At 40.3% G+C, this 26868-nt stretch overlaps 1 protein-coding gene across 12 annotated transcripts in view; it reads right to left on the reverse strand.

Moving 5' to 3' along the window:
* The window catches only part of ANK3 (ankyrin 3), a 358746-nt gene that overhangs the window by 54972 nt on the left and 276906 nt on the right, over nucleotides 1-26868 (reverse strand). For 8 of the 12 annotated variants that reach the window (XM_040564167.1, XM_040564176.1, XM_040564174.1 and 5 more), the window contains 6 exons: nucleotides 25714-25786; nucleotides 25455-25517; nucleotides 18350-18473; nucleotides 15303-15405; nucleotides 9458-9564; nucleotides 1803-2027 (listed from right to left, as the gene is read on the reverse strand). In XM_040564167.1, the coding sequence (XP_040420101.1) occupies nucleotides 1803-2027; nucleotides 9458-9564; nucleotides 15303-15405; nucleotides 18350-18473; nucleotides 25455-25517; nucleotides 25714-25786 (695 nt within the window). Of the gene's footprint in view, nucleotides 1-1802; nucleotides 2028-9457; nucleotides 9565-15302; nucleotides 15406-18349; nucleotides 18474-19955; nucleotides 21024-25454; nucleotides 25518-25713; nucleotides 25787-26868 lie in introns of those variants that run through there. The other 4 variants (XM_040564175.1, XM_040564177.1, XM_040564179.1 and 1 more) reach the window with 4 other exon arrangements.

Genomic DNA, 26868 nt, shown 5'->3' on the forward strand with positions numbered 1-26868 from the left:
ATATAGTACTTTTCCCAGTTAATACGCATTTTAGATACTTTTAAGAACACCCAGGCTGTTACTCCAATCTCAAGTCCTTTAACGAAGAATAGAAATGTGGCTGCTGTCTCCCATTGTGTGCAGCAAGTAAATACCAAAAATTTGAATACATTGCTTGTTCAGATGTTTACTTTCTAGTTCAAAAGGAGTGTAAACTAAAGACTAACACTGTAGTACAATCTTTGCAGGCTAATATTTCAGATACTGTCTCTGTAAATATTTAGAAACCACACAATTTTGTGCATGACATTTAACAAGAATACTCAGTGAGAAGGTATTAAACAGGTATTGAACACCAAACACTCACCAATATTTTGAAAACCTAATGCAATAAATTTCACAATATGGCTTGAAAACAACAGTCAAAAATGTACAGAAACATTCTTACATTTTAGACCATACACTGCAGCTCCTTTGGGTAGCATACTTGGCTTTGTAAGTCTATTTTAACAAGATGCCTCTCACGGTCTGAAAAGATTAATGTTTCTCCATTGTTAAAATAAGTTATTTGCTCAATGAGATTTTCTTAAATAATCTTTCATAAATAATAGACTTGATATGACCACATTTTACAATACTCTTCCCAAAACAGACTCACTCAAGGCCTGTAAATACCTTCTCTACCACAGGGCTGAACTTAAAGGACTGTCACCGTGTATTAAAATGTATTTGATGCAGTTGAAACACTTCAAATTTAAAAAATTACAGAAGCACAGAAGTTATGAAAGCAGAATGCTGGCAGTGAATTTTACATGCCTGTAAGCACAAGGTAGTAGCAGAGCTATATTAAATCAAGCCACTATGATTTTCTTTCAGTGACATAAATCAACTGAAAGCTTCAGAAAACTAAATAAATAAATAAATAAATGGGAATAACAAAAAATTAGAAACAAAAGAAAAACTGTAGACATTCTGTATCTTTTCCATACATATCCTACCCAATAAATTTTGTTCCTTGTGGACCAAGCTGCAGGATTCGGCTAACCATGCTCTCGCCCTCATTTAGAGGGGGAGGAGTTTTAGGAAGATGCAGTTTACTGAATAACATCCATGCAGCAGGAAGAGAAATGAGAAGGGGAAATTAGGAACAAGCTGTCATTCCCGACAGAACCGGCAGTTTACACCAGGGTGCCACTCACGGTAATGAACAAAATTTATAATTAGGAAAAAAAGCCACATCATAGTGGATTGTTTCCCCTATTTTAAGCTTTAAAAAAGTCATTTCCTAGCATTTGCACTACTTGACACTCTCCAGTAAGCACTCCACCCTCGCTCGCGGTGGCCTTGCTCACTGAGAGGGACTGAGGCAGCTCCCAGCAACTCGTGCATGGCTTCTGCACGCACCGTGGCATAGGGAACAGAGTTCAATGTGGGTGACTTTAGGCCACGTTTCTGTGACAGTGACATTACTCTGGTACTCTATGAGCAGGAGGGTTATAACCTGTTCTGGGTTACAGGCTCAACTCCTCCTGACTTCAAAGAGAGGTTGCATAAGTAGCAGGGGACAGGATCTGGCCTTTTCATGGCTTTCCTTACCTTTGGCTTCACCCTACAACCATCACAGAGGCAAAGATCCCCTTAAAATACAAGGGTACTTTCAAAGTAGGAATGGCAATTTGGCATTTTTCACTATTTCCAAACAAGTAGCCTATCTTACATGGTCATATGAGGTAGAGTCAATGTTTAACTTCTTAGATCCACAGGATAAAGGAAACAAAAGATGCAACATGAGTGTAAACAGTGAAATTCATAAAACAACTCACCCTAAAAATTGTGCCCCTGCTGGCCCCATTTCTACAAGTCTACTTGCTAATCCTTCTCCTTCAACCATTGGTGGTGGGCTGGCCAGTTTATGCCTCTTCACCAAGCGGCAGGTGATGCGGGTCGGTGCAGTGCACTTGCGTGGTGGGATGATAATCCGCATTCCATGATGGCGACTACCCCTCATCGAGCCCCCACGGGCGTCAACCATAAAACTAACCAGGAAACTGTAGGGAAAAGGAAACACATCAATGAAAACAGTCAAAAAATAAGCAAGAAAAAAAAAACAGCAAAAAGTCAACTACCACAATCTTCAAAATATTATCGTAAAAGTCCTCCCAATCCCAGCTAAACTAAAAAGAACTTGAAGATTGTTTTAACACTTATACTTACGTGTTAACTACTGGTTAACAAGAGCAGGAATTTCTCAAGGTCTATCAACATATGGTGAAACAAACAGGTGCTACTGAGTAATTTGGATTAAAGAGCACACAAGTGTTATATTAGTAGTGACATACTGGAATTTAAAATCAGCCCTCTGTTACCATTAGCTCTACTACCCATAAATGAGTAACTAGCCTCACATGCAGAAAGGAACCAGACAGTGTAGAAAAAGGAAAATCAAAACTGCTTATTGTTTTGGGGATCTCAGTCTTCAAAATCTCCCCACATTCTCCTCTGCAAACACTCCTGGTGGCCGGCAGAGCAAATGTGGGCACTGTGGGTGACAGTCCAAGCTATTAATTGCTTCTACTGATGGGGAATGAGTAATATCAGTAACTTTCTTTAGTATCAGTAAAAGTATGTATGTATGTATGTATGTACTTTAAGTAAAGTATATAAAAATCAGTAAAAGTATGTAACTTTCTTTAGGCTGCTAGCACTCTTGAGGAAATCATGTCATTACTCCTCTATGAAAATGACATTCTTTAGCAAAAAAGCTACATTAGAGAAAAAACACATTTTCCAATGCATAATTTTTCAATTAATAACAAAACAGTAAACAATTACATTTTTAAGTGGGAATTTTTTTTTTTATTTTTTTTTTTATTGTTTAACAAGTGAATAATAATATTAACAAGAGTTACTGTTAATAACCATGGTTTATTTCACCTCTGAAATGATGAGAAGCTGTGTATGTGAAAAATTACTGTCCTTAAGAACAGTGACAGGGAAATAGAGCCTCCTTCCAGGACCAGCAACACACCTCACGTTCTTTCAAAACTCTGCTGCAAAAGCTCCTTCCCATTTAAGTGGGTCAAAACATACAGGTTACTGCAGGGCTAAGCAGTTACTGAGGGACTCCTTCGGGGTTCAAAATACCTTCCCTTCTTTCTCTACCATAAGCTGAAGAGAGATTATAGTTTCAGATAGATGTGGTAATGGGCCAGCATCAATGGGGACATGAAGTTATGAATTCAGCCTTGGTGCCAATATTTTTTTGTTTGCTCCTTCTCTTTGGTATGCACTGACACAGCTGGCACATCTGCTGAAGAGTTTCATTATTTTCAAAGCTGCTGCAAAAACTTCCAGAACTTACGGACTAAATCTTCAGATGATTAAGAGGTGAATCCGTTCAATTTCCTGGCTCCCTACTGTAAATTGAACTTAGGGTAAGAGCCAATAATCCAGGGGGAGTCGTGAAGATCCTTTAAAAAAAAGACCCCAAGTGCTCTTAAATATGAATGTGAATTTATGTAAGACAGTTTCATTTGCTTTTGAGACCAGCGGGATACCAAAAGTACCAGCTGACATGCATTGGCCAGCCCTGCAGATAAGTTGCATTCGAAGTCCAGCCAACGTGGGTGGGAAAAATCTGCACAAAAGCAGGAGCATAATCAAAACTTTGAATTTAGTGCTCTGTAGGAGACAGGCAGATAGGGGATGTGAGCTGTAAAGCAAATAAAAAGTTGTCCAACTGTATTACAGGGAAAAAAAAATGCTATGCTGTTCTTCAAGTCAAATTAAAATATGTTAGTAGAGATGGGAAGGTAAAACAGGCCTCTGAGATGACCCTAACTCCAGTTTATCATTCTTTGTGCCCTAGATACTTCACAAGACTGAAGCATGGAACAATATTGACCATATTTTACAGGAGTTTCCATACAAATAAATTGTATCTGCATTTCTCTCTTAGATAACACCATGCATACCACTGAACAAATCCAAAATGTTGCCACTAGGGTACCCCAATTCCAGGTAAGAGGAATTATGTTTCAGTGGAAGGGGATCTTTGCTGAATGGTTAACCACTTTCTACAAATATGAGATCTGTATCAAAGGCAGCATTCCTGATCTTTAAATTACAGCATAAGTAAGTTATGCTAATGTTAATATTTATAGATACAAGATCTTAGATGTCCTGCACACTTTGTTGAGTGGAACCTTTTCATTCACTACAAAGGGGCTGTAACAAGCAGAGACAACAGCTGTAGAGCCTGGACCTTTGGTTCTCTTTGCTCACTAAGTGCTATGAGCCTGTCAGCTTGTGTATATTGCTTTTTTTTTCCTCCTTACGACTGCTCTATACAGTGGGTGGTGAATGTTGAGGGGATAAGACAGTTGCCTCTGAGCATGTTGAAAGGTGGGCCAATGTTGGTCTTCAGAGCTGGCAAGGAACCAGCTTGTGACTAGCTGTGAAGGGAGTTCAAGACAATCCGTTAAAATTTACTACGAAGCCAGGTAAAATACTAAGTGGGGACTCACAGTCCTTGGTCACCACTGGGAAAATACTGAGAGGAATCTGTTACAGTTGTGCCTTGGCGTCCTCTTACAACTAACTGTATATGGTTTTGGTCTGCAGAGGAGACAGGGCCAACCCTGACTAGATGGAAGTGCACAGGGCAGCAGGGGCCTGACTGGCTGGAGCATCCATCCCTTCAGGGCTGATGTGGCAGCAGCTCAGGGAGGCACATCTGCACGGTGCACCGCAGAGCCGCAGAGAGAGGCCTCCCGGGGAGCCTGGAAAATCTGGGCCTGGCCTGATGGCTCAGTATAAGGCAGTGTTTTGGAGAGCTGCCTATCGTGTACATGATTACTGGCATGTTATGCCAGCTCATAATTAATCAAAAAGGTTTTCATCTCATGCAAAAATGCCAGAGCTCCCACTCAGATAAGATGCCTCTGCATCCATACTATTTAAGTGATGCAAGTATGTAAGAGTAGATTTTCAAAAATCTAGGCACCTAAATCAACTGACTTAAATTAATCAAAAAGCAGTGGAAGTCAGAAGTAAGTATGCATGAAATTTGGGCCCAGAGTTCTCAGGAACATTTATGTTGTAGATTTCAAGGCTGTGCAGAGACAGCTACGCTGGGTTTGATGACAGGCACTTACACTGGTCCAGCCTTGGCGGCCTGGGGCTCAGCACTGCTAACACGCACTACTCACAGCAAGGGGAGCTTAGTCCTCCACACCAGCTCACTCCTCACCACAGGAACTAGCCTGTTTACAGCCAGCCTGGGTGTCTACACCACACTGCAGCCTCCAGTGAAGACAAAACCCTTAGCAGATCAGCCTTTATACACATTGATGCCACATAAAGGTAGTCATTGTCAACATCATATCGTTTCTTTCTTTGTTTAGTTTTCAAGTTAGTATTTTATTGTTTGAAACAGTAACAGTATTTCCAAACAGTATTTCATGCACTTTCTATCACAAAGATTAGTAGCCTAAATTAATGCTGCACTAATAATGGAAACTACAATATGATCTCTAAAACACAATGCTAAATGCTGGTGAGCAATTTCTACTTGCATACATGGAAGGGATGAGGATGTGGGCGGATGCACTACGAACATCTACATACACTCTGACTGTGGGAAACAAGTTTAAAAAAACACAAAATGAGGATTCACGGAAAGCACAGAGTTATCACCTTGAATCATACTGGGGAAGTGGAGAGGAATAGCTGCAAAATAATTTAGAAAGCAAATGGGAAAAATTAATGTAAGATAATTAGAGGCAAGCAACAGAAAATATCAATAATAAGCGCAAAGGAAAAGTAACAATCAGAAAAATAACAAAAGCAACACATTTGAAGGCCAACTTTAGAAATGATTTGGCTTTTGCTTTGCATATTGTAAAATATGTCATATAAAATATGCTACCCATGGAAAAAAAAATAAAAATGAAGCATTCAATTTTACTAGTCAGCACAAGTCCGTAATTTCTCTGGGAAGTGCAGAAGTACATGGAACAGAGAAGAGCGCTTGTGATTTATTCAGGTCAAGAGAGAATTTATTGTAACAGAACTTCTTTAATTCCCAAAACATGGTTCACTGCACCACGGAAAATCAGTTCTTGTGCTTTCTTATAGTTTTATTTCCCAGAGTATAATGTATAAAATATGTATGGCAGGATGCCTGAAGGGAGTATCAATCATGGAATCATAGAATCCTTGCCATTCATGCCACTGCTTTCAAAAAAGTTCTGTGTGTACAGGAGGTTGGCGTAAACTACAATTAACTTCAAGTATGACACCTTGCAAGAGTGGATCAAGCATTTCTGAGTTTATCAGTATGGGAGAGAATATGACACATTAGTTTCTTTCTTTGAGCTCAGGAAACCAAGGAGTTAAAAAAGGCAACATGAAGAGAGCACAGCCACATTTCAAGATGTACAAGGACGCTCACATCTGAAAGCTGAAGGCCACCTTGGTGATGGAGCTCTACCTTTCCAGAGGCCTCAAGATTCCTGACACATTTCAGTGCACTACTTATAATGGACCCTGTTCAAAGCATATCCTGGCAAAACAACTTATCTGAACTCAAAAACAAAACATGAAGCACCATCTTGGCTTAAAAAAAAAGAAAAACCAGAAGAATCAAAATTCCTGCCAAGTTTTCCTTCCTTCTTCCTCTTTCACTGATACATTCCTGGATATCCACACCCTGGCTCTCCAGAATTCCCCTTCTGCCTCAGATTAGAGATGGGAATAAATGTTGATGCTCTCTTCTGACAGTGAGTGCAAGGTGAAAGAAGCAACCCGAGGGAATACACTGTGGAGGGGCTCCCCTGGCATGGCACACTGGGGGGCTTGGGGGGATGAGGAACGCAAAGAGCAGACCACGAGAACTGTTGACGGCTGGTGACCCTAGCTGCCACACCATTGCCTACAGCCACAGAACAGACAGGGAGAAGGCAAGGGGATAAAGCACCACCACCAAGCAGAAAAGGAGCTGCTTTTCAGAAAAGAGGAAAGTCATGATCCAATGCATATCAGATATGCCGAGCTACTGGAAGATGAGAAGGCAACATCTGTTGATTGCCCCTAGATGAAGATAATGAGGAAAATCAAACAGTATCATATTATAATAGGGAGCCACAATAGAAAGAAAATAAACAATGACTTTTTTCTGAGAAAGGAACTGAGTCATCACAACATCATTTCTGATGGACTTTATCCATCAAAAGAAAAATGTGGTAGGTCAGAAAAGCTATACCTGGTGGCAGAATATTCTGGTGATCAGATTCTCTCCCTTACCACCTCCCCTGCAGCCCCCCAGTTTGCCCCACTGCTGCAAGTCTGCAGCCCTTCTCCTCTGGGCTGCAGCTAAGGCCGTGGCTGCACTAGTGAGGACTGATGTATAAAGTGAACAGATCTGAAGTAGTTGATTCAAAAGATCCCATGTCCTTCAAAAGAACAAAGAGCCAAAATATACGTAACTTGTCAAATTAACTTATTTGACAGGGTAACTTACTCAGTGGATGTATGGAAGGTCTGTATTTTTATTTCAGTAAGCAAATGAAACAGCACAGTAAGTGTACAATCACCAGAGAAACTACTTCAAAAGAGTTACTATCTGTGCTTTACTGTCAAACTGAAAGAAAACTTCCACCAGGGATTTCACTGTGTTGTCCTGGGCGGAGTACTGAGATAACATCTTCGTTCATGGTTTCAGCACTGGACAGAAAGGGCTGATAATACTTTGAAAAAGAGGATCCAAATTAAAAGCTATCTTGCTAAAATGGAAAAGGGTTCTGAAACCAACAAGTTGAAAGGCAGTAAAGGCAAATGCAAACATAAGGAAGAAACCAAACACAAACTCAAAACATAGAAAAAATACTAAGACTGCAGAATTTCAGAAAGGAACTAAGAAACTCTAGCAAATCACAAACATCAGTTAACAGGAGCTATAGTTACCAAAATGATAATTCTCACTGCGGGATTTAGACTAGGTGTGTCATGTGTTAGATTAAGGAGGTAGTGGTCCTGCCCTACCTAGCCAGTACTGGTGCCATCTCTTTGGGAGTTTGGTGCCAAAACTGGCTTAGAAATAATCTAACATCAAAAAGGGGAGAAACCAGGAGACAGCAAGCAAGAATCTGGTGATATGTGCAAAGAACCACCTAGGAAAACCTGGTAAAATTATACTTTACAAAAGAGAGAACTACACATCTTGCAAAATAAAGACATTGCAAAGAGACAAGTAGGATATTATTCTCCATGACTATCACGGACACGACAAGAAATAGGCTTAAGTCACAGCAAAGAGATTTTAAGTTGAACATCAGGAAAAGGAATATTGCAGCAAAGGATAGCAAGCCACTGAAGCTGAGGGACTACAGACCCTCTTTTATTTTAAGTGACCATGAAGAAATTGAACGTATTTCAGGAATGGCTTGCTTACATTTTATGCTGTTATAATGCAAGTGGATGGCCTACTGGCTCTCTGAGGTCCTTTGCTAACATACCCTTCTGTGCTAACCAACAGATTGCAGCTTTTCATTCCACAGCTCCTGATATTTCAACCCTAGCATTGACCATATGCAGTGTTTTATTAGATCAGGACCTACAAATCCAACATTTTTTAGTTCTATTCACTTCTATCAGGTGCTTACACTTAACTGTGGCACTGTAGCTTTGGAGCTGTGAGATTCTCTGTGGAACTTGTGGACTTGCTTTGAACTGAAATCTTTTGGTATGTGCTGAACACATTTTCATTATAAGAATGGAATTAGTCAAAATTGAAAAGGATATGAAATTTATGTCCTGATCTTGAAAATTTTATAACAAATATTTATATTAGACAATCTCAGATACAATGATTCCTTTCAGCTATGTATTTATTTGTAAATTTTAAAACACGCAATCCAAAATTACTCCTATTGCATTTAAATCAAGTGTATGTAGTACTTTCAAAAAGCACTGTAAGTGCAGTGATGACTTGTGAGTAAATAACTGAACTTGAACTACATATTTTGGAGAATAAACAGGAGTCTGGAGGTATAAATAAAATAAGAAGTTAGAGCCCCCTATTTTTTCCTGTATGAAAGAACAGAAAGCATAACATTCTCTCTCTGATTTCGTATTTCAAATAATTTAATACAATTCAAACAAAATGACCTTGTGACACTTAAAAGCAAAGCATAAGCAACAGAAAAAGCAAAACAAGACTATTAAAGAGAAGCCTGTAGGATTACAATGTTTTTGGCATTCAGAAAATTAAGTGCAGAAGCAAGCTTCTGGTTTGATATGCAAGAATTTAGCCTGACTCCTGTTATTAAGCACCCTCATTGAAGTCAGTACAAATTTTGCCACTGGCTTCAACCAGAGCAGGAATAGGCATGTTATCAGCCATTACAGCAGGCTGTATTCTTCGGCTAACAATACATTTCCACATTTAAAGATAAAGGAGATCTGTTAAGCGACCTACCCAGAATGGACGGGACTTGAAACAAGGTTAACATTGTCCAAGGTGTCTGCAGCCCAGCTGTAGTGTCTGAGAGAATCAGAATCAAACTCCCTTTGAAACGTCAGGTGCTTTAAAAAAAGAAACACAACACTGAAATTCAAAATTAAGATGTAAAATGCTTGTCTTAAATATAAGGTCGTTAATATAATTCCATTAAAATTCAATCTGTCCCCTTTCCACATAACAGTGCTGATATCCCAGGTGTTAAATTACTAGAAATCCCATAACAGGAATTTGGAATCCACAGAGAAATTAATCTTACACATCTTTATACTTTCAAACCTTCTTTTTGTCTGCTTTTGCCACTTCCTTCAGTTACAAGTGTGTCTCTCTCCAATCTTTATTTACATGTGAAAAGGTAGAGAAGATTATTACAATTTGTACTGCAATAATACACCATACAGACAGGCAGCATAACATTCCCACACAGAAAATGCCATTGGATCGACCCTTTAAAAGCGGAACTTAGATCTGTACAATCACCACCATGGACACTGTTCTGGAGTGCTGCTGTCCCTACTCACCTATATAAAAATAGTTTTAACCCTGTGAAGCACTGGCACAGCAGTGCTATAAATAAACTGCCCCATCTGACAGACATCAAGGCGCAATTTGTTTCTGACTGTTCCTGTGGACACGCGCATGCACATGCAGGCATCCTGTGTCCCACAACAAGGTCTCACGCTATACATCCTCTTATCTGGATAGCAAAGCCATTCTAGTCAAATATATACGGTTTTCCCCCTAGAAAATCAAACAGATTACATCTGTAAATACTGTACGGCCATATTTCCAGGGTAATATGAAAGCTTCTGAACCTTTTAAGGAAGCACCATGAGAAGTTACATCAATAAGACTAAGTCAAGATACTGTCATGCAATACGCACAGACCATCTTCAGCCAAGACAGTGTTAAAAAAATATCCATGCTTCCTCTAGGCAGGTTATTTTTTGCTCACAGGTAAATGCATCTAGAGAGAGCAGTTATCTGCTTTTTTCCTCAAATACTGTGAAGATGAAAACCTCGTGGGCTGTTTTCAAATTAAATACCCTTCCACTCAAACCTGAGCCAAATGTACACTCTTTACACAGGGAAGTTTTATAACTTCCACCTTTTATTTTTTATTTTTTAATTTTACTGTATTATGTATTATTATGTACTGGCTTGCAGAGGTACTGTAAATGAACTATTTGAAATGGAAATATCAGCATTAGTAGTAAATCTGAGAAAGCCAGTCATAAGCATACGAAAACACTTCTGTTCAGAAGCTTCCACAAGACAAGCAAGCAGACAGTGCTCTGGTGTTGGCCAGAGCATGCAACCTTCCTACATTACTCTGGGGTTCCAGAAAATTTCTCTTTAAACATTCCTTGCAATTCAAACGAGCATCTCAGGTTTAATTCCAAAACCCATCAATATTATCATTTTCTGCCCACCAGTAATACTAGCTGCAGGGTACAACTTTGCTTTGTCATACGTAGCACACATTTTTTTTGATACCTCCTTCTTTTGCTACTTTAACTCTTATGGGGATCTTCCATCAATCTTTGTGCTGTAAGATAGGTACCGAGGCCTGATGGTACGAGCACAGACAACAGTAACAGGCAAACACGGCTAAAGCATGGCATATGCTAAATACTGAAATACACCAAGAGACATAAAAGATAAAATGAATGCCATTAAAAATGATGGTAATTAAACAATGGCAGTGGATTTAATTAGCACTGCTTTGAAAAATATATCATAATTTAGTTTACCGAAGACAGTTTTATAATTTTCAGTAAAACATCAGGGATTCTTCCACATTTTTGAAGGGCCTGCAGTTTCAGCAGGAAAGACACAACTGTGGATTTCTGCTGTTCCAAGTGATTTAACTCCATAAGAGCTCATACGGACTACGCGATCGCTTTTGACACCAAGCAGCTGGTATCAAAATTGAAAAATTTAGATAAACAAAAATACATTTATTCCATTGCCCAGTGATGAACTTTATCATCAAAAACAGGACAACACAAATTTTGTAAAAAAAAAAAAATGCATAAAAAAGGAGGTCAACACTATTTAGAGTTTGTCATTGAAACGTCTGCTGAGGCATAAGAGTGTCACTGTGCTGAGGCCCAGACATGTACCAGGACACACACGTCGACAAAGAGGGGATCACATTTACTGTAAACAGATGAACAATGCTTAAGATCTCCCAGCAGCACGATGCAGAAAACTCAATGCGGCCATATAATTTCTAAGGAAATACCACCCCTCTAAGATACTCTGTGCTAGATAGAGACGCTGCTATATCCTGCAAGTTGCTGTAAGTTTACTTCCATGTATGCATAGGGTTCCTTGCTCTATTCCTACACTGTCTGTGTATAAGGTGACCTTTTTTTTTTTTTTTTGGACGCATTCCTTTCTGACAAAGTGCACTCAAACAGATTTTTTGGACATATTTACAGCCAGCAAAAGCACAAAACCTGCAGCCAATAATTTTGGCAGAGAAACAGGCTAGTAAAAGCTAATGGCTGAACAAATGAATCTTACACACAGCACACATCTGTTGATCTCATTTCGTTGATCTGCTGAGGTGTTGAATTTTCCAGGCAGGCAAAGAAATCTTCCTGTGCAAGCTGCAATATGAGCAGTTCAGGAGATGGTACATCATCCTTGACACCAAATCGCAGGATTGATCCTGCGTTTGGTCAGGTCGCAGCATTCCCTACCTGGGCTGAGGGAGATTAAACATGCATTGCTACAGGGTGTGGCGCTGTCAGATGCAAATGCGTGTATGAAAATACTGACAGTTCTGCTGGCAAGAATCCCGCTGGTTGCATAACTGAATATCCAGGCTGTGTAATGCCAGAGTTCAGCAAACGGAAGAATTTACGCTTCCTCCCAGATGAATTTATCCAGACAGAAGAGATTCAGCAAGCTGCTATGCAATGGACAGCCTGAATCATCCTGCCTTTGGCTCATGTAAATTATTCCACAGAGAAAAGTCGCTTGGATTTGGTCTGAGTTACTGCATCCATGGTAACGCACTTAGACACAGCAATTTTAACTCTGCTCTAGTCTGGTTATGAGGCACAGTATGGCCTGGGCTCAGCCATCTCTGTTGAATAGGTCACCTAAAGCACTAAATGCAAACAAGAGGGAATGTCTTGACTTCTCAGGCAATTATTAGAAAATCCTCTCAAACACCCAACATGTCATGCTGGCAGCCAGGTTCAGCCAAGAATAGTTTCAAGTCTTCCTCATTTGACTCTCTTTAGACTTCCAAGTCTCCCAGTGATCTTGGGAAGAAGTGACCATGGGATCTTCTGATTCCACCTAAGAGGCCGACAGCTGCCCCTTCTCTTTTATATACTTTCGTGATAAAATTAATTCCCTTTACTCTGAGACTGCTGCTGCTGTAATGAACTCCAGACAATTACAAGGTTTACAAAAGAAGAGAAACCAAATATGCAGATAGGCAATGGCTCACTACTTCTTCAAAGTTGTCCGGTGCCCCAAAACACAGCCTTAACAACTATCAGCTTCCAGATGGTCTTTCAGGATATTGGTTTTGAGTCATCATGATCTTTGTTCCTATGACTTCCATGGCTGGAACACAGAATTTTTTTTCCTCACTTTCTCCTGTCACAGCACAGATTATCTGGAAGCCCAGTGATGTAAATGACGGATGTAGAGGCAGGGGTATTCTCCTTTGCCCAGATGTACTCCTCCTGCTTGAGCCAAAGCACCATAAAGCTTACCACATCCCTTTGGCACATGTTTGGGCTGGGCTGAAGAAAATTCCAGAGGACAGATGCATCTTTTTGCCAGGACTTTAAGGCTTGCAAAAGCCACAGCATTTTTTTTTTCTCATGAAGGTAATTCTTTGTTTAACTGTTGTTTGTTTTCAGGGAATTCATGGTTTTACTAATGTCTCAAGACAGCCCAGAACTAGAACTGACGTTGTTCCCACTATTACCTTCATCATTCCTGCTCTGTTCCTGGATATGAGAAATTTGAAGTTTGTCTAGAGCATTAAGATTAAAATAACATTTAGAATTAGACTGTCAGCCAGGCTTCCAGCCTGGCTTCATGTTGCATGACAAATTTGGATCAGAGCTGAACTGCAATAATTGCACAATCATTGCTGGATGAAAATTGGAATTACAAAAATATGAAGACTATAAACACAATGAAAACAGCCTGAACTGTACTGCTCAGCATTAACACTAGGAAGTTTTCATATCTGTTGCTTTTTGGCTGAAGAGCCACCACTACAAGGGATTCTCCAAAAAAGCACAGAGGTCCATAACCACTCATACAGAATATTAAGTTCGCTCCTGTATGTGATGTGGCGTCACTGCAACTCCTCCATGTACAGATAAGTCATTCTTAATTTTCAAGAGTTATTTTGTAATACAAAGCAGGTTAACAGCACACATTATGAACAAACAACATTCTATGGAGTTATTCATTGCAATGCTTGCTTTCAAGTCTTGTCACTTATGAAATGCAACCTAGCTGCTAAATCAATGCTTTGATGGTAATCACAAAAATGACCAGAACCATTAAACAATACAATATGTTCTCAGACAGGAGGGCCTTCCTTTCCTCTGTTACATCTATCATATCAAGAAGATTTAATGAAGGCTTAGGAGAAGTAACTGTCGAAACAACTTTACGTTCTCAGCTTCAAAATATCATTTTTTTTAGCTGGCTGTTCTAAGCTTATTGGAGGTTTAAAGCATTTCATTTGAAAGTAGCAACCTATTATTAAAAGTTTAATTGCTAGAGAATCCAATTTATGCCATTCTCAGAATGCTAATAAAACTCTGTGCAAAAGCTGTAGTAAAACTGGATAATTTGCACTACACTGGAACTTATAGATTAATACAACTAAGACTTAAAATGCTAGAGTCCCACCCTGTGGACCCTTTTCCCCATGACAGCATCCTCTGAGATCAATAAACCCCTGTGCAGAAATACTTGCCGCTGCTGAAAGGTACCTCTGTGTAAAGGGCAGCAGAAAACCTGTTTCATTAAAATCTACCTTAAGCTCCTCCAGGACATAACATTTCCACTTCACAATCCTTTAACTCGTAAGTAAAGACTTTTTGGTGAATTTTTATCCAGCTTCCTAGCAGACCTCTGGCTTCTATGATCTAGAAACTCTTGAGTAATTCTCTCAAGTCTATCAAACACCGAGGAACTCACAAAATAAAGCCTACAGCACCCTATCACCTCCAGCATTAGCTTTTAGAAATAATTTCCCACGCTATAGTCAGGTCAAAAGATTCTGCTTTTGCTGTATTAGTCATTGCACAAATGTTTGGAAGATACATAAACTGGTTAGTGCATAATAGCTCAATCTTCACAAGGCCAATTTTTTCCCAAGGGTGGAAAAACAAGAACAGCAGTTGGAGTCCAGTCTACTTGGACAGAATGGGCAGACATAATCCATGGTCTATACAGTGCAGACAAAGGTTGTTTAATGTAAAATATATTGTTCTCAGCTTATCAAAGCACTCTAAAGATGCATGTAACATTAAGCTCATGAATACTCCTAATGACTTGAATGAACAGTCTTACATTCAGAAACGTAACTGGTCCCTTGTAGACTTTTGGTTTGGGAACACACCATCCTGTCTCTTGCAGGATCAAAACCACAATGTGGTAAACCCACAATTTCTTTCTTTCAGCTCTCCTCTTCTCCTTTTTCAATGAGTAGTGACAGCTGCTGCAAGCATGGCTGAGGGCTACAGATGGACATTCCTTATAAATAAGGAGCACAAATACCTGGTGCCAGAGAGGCAGCACATACCTGATCCTTTGCTGGTACCAGCAGCTCTTCAATCATCATGCTGTCTCGGGCATAAGAGCTTCTGTTCAGCGTGTAGGACCTATCCGAACTGAAGGAGCGGAGGCTGTTGTATTTACCATTTATCATAGAAAGTGCAGGTGACAATGAGATGAACAAAAAATAAAAATAAAAAATTAATACATGCAACTTCCAGGGATAGCATAAGATGGCAAAATATACATAATATATGAAATAAATACAAGGGAAAAATGGAATAAGTAGTATTTGACTCTATTTCAATATCTCCTTCCCTATAAATATACATAAGCAAAATCACAACAGATGTTTACTGCTTTGGCAGCAATGCTGTGGCTTTAGAATAAATCCACAGAAGTGTATTCGAGTATTTAGGTGAATTTTGATAAATGTCTTCATGTCCTAATCCTGCAAGGAGACCCATGAGGGCAGGTCCTAGGGGACCTGTGGGTAGGTTACAGTGACTGCCAATACGGCTCTGATTGCTGCATCAGGTTAAACCACGAGCAAGTTTTATGTGGTGGTGTTCTCTCTTTGTGGCTGAACCACTCCTGACTTTGTTGTAAACACCCTAGTTACTCACTTGGGAAAAAAAAAAGGATAGGAATTTTGAAAAAAAAAATGAAGAAAGAAAATAGATTTGCTTCTTAATGATTAAATACAAATGCCAGTGCTTTGGGGATTATTTTGTGCATGTTAGACTATTCAAAAAATAACAATGATCACTCTGAATGTGCTGCAATTAAATCAACGTAGGAGTGTGTTACACTTAACCCTGGAAGATACATAATGGTATGTGCTAAAAACATGCTGCAGGCCTAGACATGCTTGCTACGTGACAAAAAATAAAGTAGTAAAAAATGTGAATTAATAAGAAGCAACATCCAACAACATATTAACACTTTTGAACTAGCAACACTGTTCAGACTCAAAACTCTACAACTTGTTTCATGCACTTTGTAGTTGTTAGTATAACTTTTCTAGTCCATTAGCACACCTTCCTCCTTGTGCTGGAAGCAGAATTGGGATCTTTATTACATACTGTAGACATATGTTAAGCAAACTCTTACATGACAAAGGGTATAAAGAAATCAAGTTACATTTGTTAGAACATAGGGATAATCTCTAACACTGAGCAATCTACCCCCACCCTCCACTCAAAAATAAAAGCATGTCACTTTCTAATGCTGAATAAAATGAAGATGAGCAATGGCAGCAGCGGAAGGATGTAACACGATGCCATGCCTTCTTACCTGACTTTTGGACTAAAGCAATTTACAGTGGAAAAGAAACAGGAGAAATAGAAAGCAAAGAATCAGACGGGAAAAGCAAGATGTTATGGCTGGATGGTTTATATATTTAATGTGTTTATTTCTTAATGTTACACTCAGAATCAGTAGTAAGATACATTCCCAGAAAACTTTTTGCTAAGTAAAAAACACTGTATTTGTCTCCTCTGAGCATAACATATGTGCAATGTAAAAAATGAGTTACGCAGCAACAAATAGTAATGGCGCTGCTAAAATCAGAAGCATGGGAATATTAGATTTCTCTCAAAGAAACAAATAATACGAAGTTGAACCCTCAAATCTACGTAACAGTGAAATTTTGCTCTCCCACTTGCAGAATGAGAATTTAGGCCAGTGCAGGAAGAGCAGTGTGATGTGGGGAAGGTGTCCTGTAAACCAGAGTGCCCAGCTCTGTACACAGACTTCACGCTCTCCACCATCACTGCAGTACTTCAGAACCGACCCCATCAGTTAGGGCTGTGTGTGATGACCTTGTTCATGCCAACTCGTGTTTAAAAGCAGCATGCCAACTTTGCTAATTAACTTTAGAGACGTAAGATTCTCACTTCACATCTTTTTTTGCTGATTTTCTAGCTATAAGACTATTTAAAAGCATTTTGGCATTCCTTGCCATTGTATTATTGCATAAATACGTATTAGCTTACCTAAAAATTGTAAGTGAAGCAAAACATGGCTGGGCTATTATAAGGAGCAAATGTGCACTGCATGCTTGCATTTCTAATGCAACCATAACAAACAAGATTGAAGAGCAGACATCTAAACTTTACCTTATGGGAGTTGCCATTCACTGTTAGACAATGAACTCACTTTTTGAAACAGATCTTTAAACTACAGTGTAGGAAAAAGTCCTCGGGGCTCCAGCTTACCAGGTTTAATTATTAGCTTCAGTACAATCCAACTGTCAGTAAACACATTGCAAATCCACAACTATGGAGGTAATCTCTACTCATACAGTTTTATTTGTTTTGAGCAATGCACAGTGCAGGCTTTAGCAAGACTCAAAGAAGAAATCTAAAATGTTGATCTAGAAACATGAGTTTAAATCAACAGTAGTCAGACGTTATATTAAATCTACAATATGTTATTGGGTTCACAGAAACTCTGGCTTGTTTGCTGAAACATGCAGAGTATTTCCTGTCAAATGAAACCCTACTACAAATTCAGGGTATGCCTATTTTTTTAATTTTTTTTTTTTAATTTTTAATTTTGGGAGCAATTTCTTTAATATAGATTATCTCTGTTTACTTACTCGCTGTCACCTTTAAAGAAATAAAAGCAGTAAAATAGCAAAATGATTTCATTCAGTTTTTCTGGCATTTACATTCCTTAGCTAAATGAATTTATTAAAGAATACTCAGACACGAGTATCAAATTGACAGTTGGTAGTGAAAAGAAACCTGGCTGTTCTTGATCAATTTCTAGACCAGTTGCAAACTCACAGGAAAGACACGCCTTGGAGACTGATCAGAACATCAGCAGATACCAGAAAAAATGAAGTTACTTTTCTGTATCATTGCCATAAGAAGCCGACATGAATAAAGATTATGAAATAAAACAGCAATGAACATATGCATTAAATGCGCAGTATTATCATAACACAGAAATACACCCCCTCTACTTCATTTCAAAATAGACTCCAGTTTTGTGTGAAAGAGCACTCTTGATTTGCAAGAACTTGTAACTGTGGTAACACACAAACACAAGAAACATCAAATGCAATACCTGGCGGAGCGGGCTCCCAGGCTAAAGCCCATGTATCCTTCAGCGGGCAAAGAATCGTCTCCCAACTCTTTTAGATCCTGGGGTCCAAGATATTTATCTGTATCACCTGTCATTGCATCCTCACCTGCCAGAAGAAAAGCCAAGCTGAAATCAGAAGCTACATGTATCGTAAATGTTTGTGTGCTTAGTAATTCACAACGCCCTTCTCTGCTTGCCAACAAGTAATCAATCCCGTCAACCCCACTTTCCCTAAGGCTCTTTCCATGCAGACCGTCAATTACGCACCCTCTGAGCAGGCCTGAGAAAATAATTTTATTGGGGGCAAATGTAAAAGGCAAGTCTGCACACTGACATAAAGCCAATAAAGCTATACAAGGGATGACTTCTGCCCAATCATTTAAGCGAGCTAAAAGGTTCTTCTGTACTTTGAACCATTACACTCACTCTTGCTTTCCTTACCAAGAAGCCTGAGCTGACGAATTACGTTGGGTCTCTCTGTATGCTAAAAGAAACGAGCTCTGAGGCACAGCCTGCTTGTCCATCAGTACTGAAAAGTGCAGGAAGCTTTAACAGGCACTGAGTAATACAAGAGGCCTGCCCTCCACCTTTGATATTTCTCAATAACTTTTGCAAGTTTCAATGCAAGAGGGTTTTGGTTTTTGTTTTTCCCAAATGCAGTGCTCTACACGCCCTGACTCATTTTATCCAGGTAAGACAAGCACTTATCAAGGCTCTGGACTTTACAGCCAGCTGGGGGGCAAGCGGCTAGGGCATGGCTCCTGCATATCACCCGCGGGGAGCAGAACAAAGCCGTGCCCCAGACAAGCGCTCCTTGTTCGGCAGCATCTGGCAGCCAAAATTCACCAAAGTGACACTGTTCGCAGAGCTCAGACCGTCAGACATGTTTGATACACAGACATCAGCTGAGAAGTAGAAGATCAGCACGTTAGAGAAAAGGATAGGAAAGTTAAGTCTTGGGGGAGGAGGGCAGATGTCGCAAAGGGTTAACGGAGCAGTTCGCGCTGGCTAGGAGCATTTGCATACCATTACATCATGCAAAACCTACATTCCTGCATTGACAGAGCAAGTCCAAAATATGCCTTATGCGGCTGAAGGAGTTTTTTTTCCCTGTTCCCTCTACAATGCAGAGCAGAGAGCTCCCTGTAAGCTCATTACTTGCCTACGCTCACGCTCTCCTCCTTTGTTGTGAATATCCTTTAGGCGTGTAAGAGTTGCACAACAGAGAAGTTTAACAGCGGACTCGCAAAGGTAAGCGACTCTGCACGCCCGGCTCCGGTTCCAGCTTTCATTCAAGGAGTTTCGGCTGGTTTCCATTCACTTAACTCAGGAAACCACAGGCGAGCTCTGGTTTTAAACTAACAATCAATTCTAAAAATACCCGTTCGGCTACTGCTCTGCAAACGGCAAACAAACAATTTCTCCTCCAACCCAGCAACAACGATTATTTTAAGTAACACTTTAAAAGCTAAAATAGTTTATAATATACCATAAAGCATTGGAAGAAAAAAAAAAAAAAAAAAAAAAAAACAAAACCAACATATAAACAGAAACATTACATATGAAGTTAAACTTTAAAAAGTCTTACTGTTTTGGAAAGCCATTTTCACCAGCCTGGTGAAGACTTTTCCCCTGATGTTTCCAAGAATTTCTATTAGTCCTATTAGTCCTTAAAGCTGTGATTTAGAGTTAATCTCCAAACCAGCACAAGCAAACTAATCCCTGTGGGTCATATTCGCTTCCCACACAACAACTGAGATCTTCTTAACATCTTGATCTCTTCGCGTGTATTTTAGGCCATGTGCATCTTTGTCCTCGCAACTCGGATCAAGGTTCTTTTCAAATAAGAAACAAAATGAAAAGTAATGACTACGGTTTAAAAAAAAAAATCCCTTTTTAATCACTCTGCAGACATCCCTTTAAAGCTCCTGCTGATTGGATTACAGCCTCCCTTGGCAAGCCTCTCGCCTGGTGACATAGGCGCAGGCTCTCGGGTTATTTGTATGTAAATCGGGGTGCTATGAGGGTGCAGCTCCGCCGTAACCCGAGAGCGGGGCTGGGCCGGGAGCGGGGCTGCGGGAGGGCGCCGCGCTCACGCCGCCCCTCAGCGCCCGGCCCCGGCACCTCAGCGCCCGGCCCGGCCGGGCCCGGCCCCAGGCCCCAGGCCCCGGCGGAGGAGGTGGGGAGGCCGAGAGCGGCTCCAAGCCGAGCCGGGAAGCTCCTGCCCTCGCCGCAGGTGAGGCGAGCGCTGTGGCGCTGGCAGCCGGTGAGGTTTTTGCTTCGGAGTGGCGCCGGTTCGCGGTGAGGTGGGACCGGTGACACGGCTCCTCCGCCGGCTGCGGGGTGTTATCCCGCGCTGCTGCCAAGCTGCTGGAGCGCGCTGGAGAGGTGCTCCCTTCAAAGGGAGAGCTGCACCTGGGAGTGGTGATTTCAAAGAATTCCCCGCGTTGCTTTGTGATCGTGGGAGGCTCCGGCAAAACGGGCGGTGCACATTGCAGCAGCCCCACGCTGCTTCATCCTCTGCCTCCCAGGTCAGGAGCGCTGCCCTCAGCATGCTGCGGTCTCACAGACGTCCCACCGAAACGCGAAGACAAAATGCCTCTTGGACACAAAGTACACAGAAATGCCCCAAAAGCGAGGCCCCAGTGAAAAATAAAAAGAAAATTGCATCACTTTTTTTTTTTTTTTTTTCCAATTGCCATCCTTCTGTTTTCCTTCACCGTACATTAGGTGTTGCAGAAAGATGTTCTTGTACACCATGGGCAAGCACCGCTTGGCAGCTATTGGAAACCAGGAAGTCCATGGAAAAATGGCAGCAGCAGGTCACAGCAAAGGTCTGTCTGGTCAAGAATATCCCTTCTCTCACAGCAGCCCCACTTCACAGAAGAATACAAGAACATGAAACAGTGTAAAGTCCTCCAGGACATTTTCTAGCTGGCAGTGATTTGAACACATTCTGTGAACCCAGGAGAAGTTAGTATAGCCATAAAAGGCTATTTTTTTTTCCTTTTTTAGTTCTTTCAGTTACATTCTGAACTCGCATCAGCTTCTTGCATTCCCCACAGCAAGGAAGTGCGCAAGGAGTCCCAGGATGTAACCAACTGTGGCACGGAGAGCAGCGCTTCTCACCTGCATCTTGCTGGTCTCACTGGTGCATCCTGTTCTTGGACTTCTGGGGAGGCAGCAAGCAGCCCATTATCTGCTCACTTTCCACCCACTATTTCATATGTTCTAGCCTATCCCTCATTTAGATCTTCTTCTGCGATAGACAATCCTATTCTGTTTACTCTTTTCTTCCCTAGCAGCTTTTCCCTATCTCTGATCACCTTTGTCACCTTTTCCCACACTTTCCCCATTTTTCTGATCCGTCAGAGCCTGTGTCATACAGCTGGGAACTGCAAAGCCACAGGGTAGGTGCTCTTTTTAGAGGCCAGTGAGAAATACAGGCTCTCTGGCAGCAGGAGTGAAGGGATCGTGTGGCTTGGGAAAAGTCCCAAACAAAATTTAATCATAGCCTGGGATCCAAATGGACATTTGACACTGGCTTTGCTAAAGAACTCTGGAGCTTTCGCCACTCCCTCCTCACAGCCTGTCAGGAGCTGCCTGATGGCAGAAGAGGTATAGCCACAGGGCAGAGCAGGATGCTTCTAGCTGTAGCCAAGGTTATGGTTTCACACAAGGATGAAGAAAAGCCAGTATCAAACCACTGAAACTTTTATTAATCTGTAAAAGTTTATGGAGACAGTCTCAGAAAACCAAGCATAAAAATATAATAAATCCATCCCTCCTAAAATCAGTAACAGACTTTAATGCATGAGGACGTCCAGACCTGTCTGAAAGGAGCTCATTTTTGGTATCCCAGCACCTATTCAGGGATCAGGCAGTGTGTCCTCATGTCCTCCTAGGACATCTGCCTAACCTGCCAGAGACTGATTAGCATGATACTTACCCCTACCAAGAGAGAGGAATATCCATTAAATGGGTTTAAAGCACTGTCCTTATTTACACCAAAATAAAGTTATCTACTAAAGACCAAATTAAAAAAAAAAAAAAAAAGAGCTCATTGTATTTCAATGACCATCTAAATTCTCAGCATCTGAACTACTGCTGGCTTTTGCTGTGTTTTTTTGTTTGTTTCTTCTTTACTGCTCACATAGTTTCACCCCTCTTTGTATCAGCTTTCTTTGCCTCCTTCGCCTCTGGGACAGGGGACTGCTGTGACAGAACTCACTGCCACTCTGTGGCAGTCACAGCAGGGCTCCAACTTCCACCACCAAATCTCTTGCACCCTCTTAGAGGGATGCTCTGAGGCTGAGCATCCAACTCTACAGGAGGAGGCTCCCTCGGGGCCTCCCACAGAAGGCTCTCACTGTGCTGATGCCCCCCTGGCTCCCCACCAGCCACAGGGTGTGCTGCTGGCAGCTGCACAGCGGGTGGGGTGCAAGCTCCATCTGGAGATGGTGAGAGGAAAGACCTGGTTCTGGCAGCCTCAGACTTCACATTTGTAAGATCTGAAATCTCTTCAGAAACAAAAGCAGAGCACTTATTCAGCCTGCAGCGGAAAAAGAAGTGTTCTATATTCATATACAAACTTTCTGCTATCTAAGAAGATGAGCTTTCATTTCTTCCCACACAATCGTGTTGCAATCTTTCAGAAAAAAAAAGACCATTTCTTTTTTGTGGTGTACCAGTTTCCCAGCACCTAACCTCATTTAGGTGTAATTACCAGAATAGTCTAGGAAAAGGAAGGAAGATGTCCCCTCTAATCTAGTCTGACTCCTAACTAAATTGTCCTCTGCAGGGAAGAGAGAGAATTTCTGTGTAAATACTTATTTAGCAGACATAGTAAGAAACAAACAGAAGGAAATAGTTTCCCGACACCTGTCTCCAAGCTCTGAGAATACCTTCCAAGCCTTCAATTCCTCTTACAAGAGAAACCTTGAGGTTTGTGGCATATTGAGAAATCACTGAACAAGTTTCTCATTTAACAATTTAGCTGATGAATGCTCATCATGAGGGCATGAATGTTCAGTGAGGGAGAGTTCAGGTTTAGGATGTAAATTTGTGCCCTTCGCACTTGGGAATTCATTCCTCAGGTACTGGCTTTGTCAGAGTGTGTCAGATCTTGAACACACTTGTTTCAACTAGCTTAAGCGGGTGCTTTGTGTATAAATGCCCTATCAGCACTGGGGAGCTGTGGGGAAATACATCAGTATGTTATCTTCATGGCCGCACAAGGCAGAAGAGAGAGACAAGCCAACGGGTACTATCTCAAAGCCTGTAATTCACTGCCTGCCTTGCACACTGGAATGCTTCATCACGGATTAATAAAATACCTGTTATTCAATTTGAGAGCTCCTGTTCAGCATTAGGCTTTGAAAATGACCTTTTAAATATAAACCAGTCTCTTAGGTCCCCTAGTAACAACACATTTGCAGAATACAGTCTCTAGGTCAGGAATTGATTATATTACCCATATCTTCTATATATATATGTTTGTGTTGTTGTTGTTGTTGTATATTTTTTTTGTCAAAATGAGAGCTAGTGACTACAAAAATCTCCCACAAATCTCACACATCCCTTCAGCCTTTGCATTTGGCCATAAGAAGTGATCCCATATATTAAAGACAGGTTTTACATCTTCATATCTAATATTCTGATTCCACACAGGCTTTTCTCATCTGCACCATGGGCTGAGGCTATAGTTGCTGCTCAATTAACTAACTTCAGTGTTCTGGTCAGTTAAAACAATACATTATTCTGAGCGGTACAATAGCCTAGAAGAGTTATTTGGAAAACACAGGTGCATGGTAAGAACATGATCTATTTGAGAATGCAGCAATATGAACACAGTGACGAGCAGAAAAAAAAACAGAAGCCTCAATGCATGAATTAAACAAAAGCTGCACACAATGAGTTTAGCTAAGAGCTTTTACACCTCACTGCTTAAGTGTTACAAACATTAAAAATAAACGTATTGCTAGGCACAAAGGCTAACTGAAGTGCCACAAGTAAATTGGACCCGGTCACTTCTTTACCTACTACAGAAGAAAAAAATGCAGTTCTAATGCTAGTGACCAAGGACACAGACAAAAAAAACCTTCAGGACACTGTCGTCCTTCTCTTCATCAACTCAAGACCTTTCTACTTCCAAATGTGACCTGGGAACCTAATCCCACTGTGACCTCTGGAAACCTGCAGTTCCTGATGAGGCTCACACAGACTCCTGCGCATCTGCACCACAGAAGGTCGGACCTAGCAGGGGCTGTTGGTGGAAGGGAGGTAACCAGCTGCCAAATGAGTTTTAGATTCCTAGGGACCACTGAAGCCACACCAAGCCACCAGCACCAAGGATTGAGCTGGGATGTGCAGGTTGTTAGTGCCAATAGCAGAAATCCTATTTAGAGGAACTGAAACCATAAGGTTTTATTACCCTGCTCACAGATTTCATGCCACTTTGCAGAATGATAGAGCTGAAATCTCAGCTAAAAAGTTCTACCTTACTCCCAACAAATAACGTGCTAAATTCGATGCAGCATCCTCTTTACTCAACACAAAAGTAATCTGATGTGGTTTTACTGAATATGACAACTCAAATACAATTTTCTTTGTTTTAAAGCCTAAAAATACTTCTTTTCAGACTAAGGGTTGACTATCAATGCAAATCAATCATTCCACAGCTGAACACATGGCAGAATTTAAAAAACAAAAAAAACCCACCTCATTCCTCCTGTCTTCACTTTCACTATCAGCTATTTCTTCCAAAGTATTTTGATATTTGACTCTTTTGTCTGATATTTAATTTTTTAGTTGCAATAATAAAACTGTTCTCCACAGAAGCAGCAGCAAAAGGACTATTCCAGGAAAGTGGAGGTAATTTGATTTAAAAACTGGGAGTAAGACACTCAGAAAATTAGAGGATTATCAGCAACAGCTCAAAGAATTTTTGAAAGCATTCTTAATTGTGAAGTAGAAATTGTTAGTGGGATAACAAGAAAATTATCTGAAAGGATTAATTTCCAGTCACAGGAAATAAGAGGAAGAGGTTTAAGTTAAGTAACACTGCAATACAAAAATGCACAAATACCTTCTTCAACATCTGACAAATATTCAGCATCACTGAGTATTTCAGGGGCATTGGCTTTACGAACTGCATGATTTAAATAAACAAAATAATTAAATAAAAGCATAGACTATCAATGAATCAAAAACAATGTAAAACAATGAATGTGCAGATACCATATCCAACTCATACAGTTTTTTGTTTGTTTTTAAACAAATACTTCTTCCAAAAACAACAGACTGAAAAATAAGTGACAAGTTTTTTTTTTTTTATTTTCAAATACCTTCATCATCAGACATATCGAGAACTTCATTCATCGTTTCAGGTACATTCATTTTGTGCTTTTCTGTAACAGTCTGTCAAAGAAAAAAAATATTTCAGAGCTCACTAAATTTTTCTTAACATTGTAGTTATTTCAAAAAATTAAACACAAGGTAGGATGCGTTTTTATCTGCAGTTAGCAAGACGAGATTTGATTTTTTTAAAGCTTTTTATTCCCTTGCTTTTCATAGATAAATAGAACTACAAATTAAAAAAAAGCTACATTGAAATAATACAGAAATATGCAATATTATATTTATGTAAGTCAAGGGTTTTTATGAGAACCCTCTAAAAAGTCATCTAAATCTAAAGCAGGAATGCATCGTCTATATTTCAACTGTAATGTTATTCATTCTGAGGGACCTATTTCGTCTTTTTCATTGGGATCACAATCTTTTAGGTTGGAAAAGACCCTTAAGATCATTAAGTACCAACTATGCTGTAATTTGGGAGCAGGGTTGTTCCATGTGAAGATTTTCAGAGGTGCCTCGTCAGTAATCGTGTGTTTTTTCCCCACAAATGAGAACAATTGTAACCACATGCAGGCTAAATGATTCCCCTTAAGGAATTTGTGCATGAAAGACATTCAGAAGTGGTTGGTTTTAATCCTGATGTTTACGTTGATTCAGACTCAAAAACCAATACAAAAAAAATAGAAGCAGAAAAAAAGATATTCTGAATGCCTGAAATCTGTTCCTAGAATACCCATGCATCCCACAAAGTACACAACCATGCACATTTTACTCTCCAGCTGGGGCAGAGTGCAACAAGCACTTTGGTAAAGTTTTAGATCATGCAGGAGACACTGCGGGGCTAACATTCAAGTAGTGGCATTCAAAAAATTAAACAAAACAGTTCCATCTTTGTTTATATTTTTAAACCACCATCACTTCTCATCCTTCATATACAAATAAGAAATCATTTGTAAGTTTAGGACAGAACAGTTTTTCTATCTTCATTTATTTTAAAATATTTCAGGTTTTCTATAGCCTCATAATTACTTGCGGCAGTTCATGTTTCTTGGGCTACTGCCATCACTTGAAACAGCAGAAGAGCGCCTGCATGCTCAAACATCACAAAACTTATAAAAAGCCTCACAGTATTTCATTCTGTTGGA

The sequence above is a fragment of the Cygnus olor genome, chromosome 7 (assembly GCF_009769625.2).
Source record: "Cygnus olor isolate bCygOlo1 chromosome 7, bCygOlo1.pri.v2, whole genome shotgun sequence".
NCBI lineage: Eukaryota > Metazoa > Chordata > Aves > Anseriformes > Anatidae > Cygnus > Cygnus olor.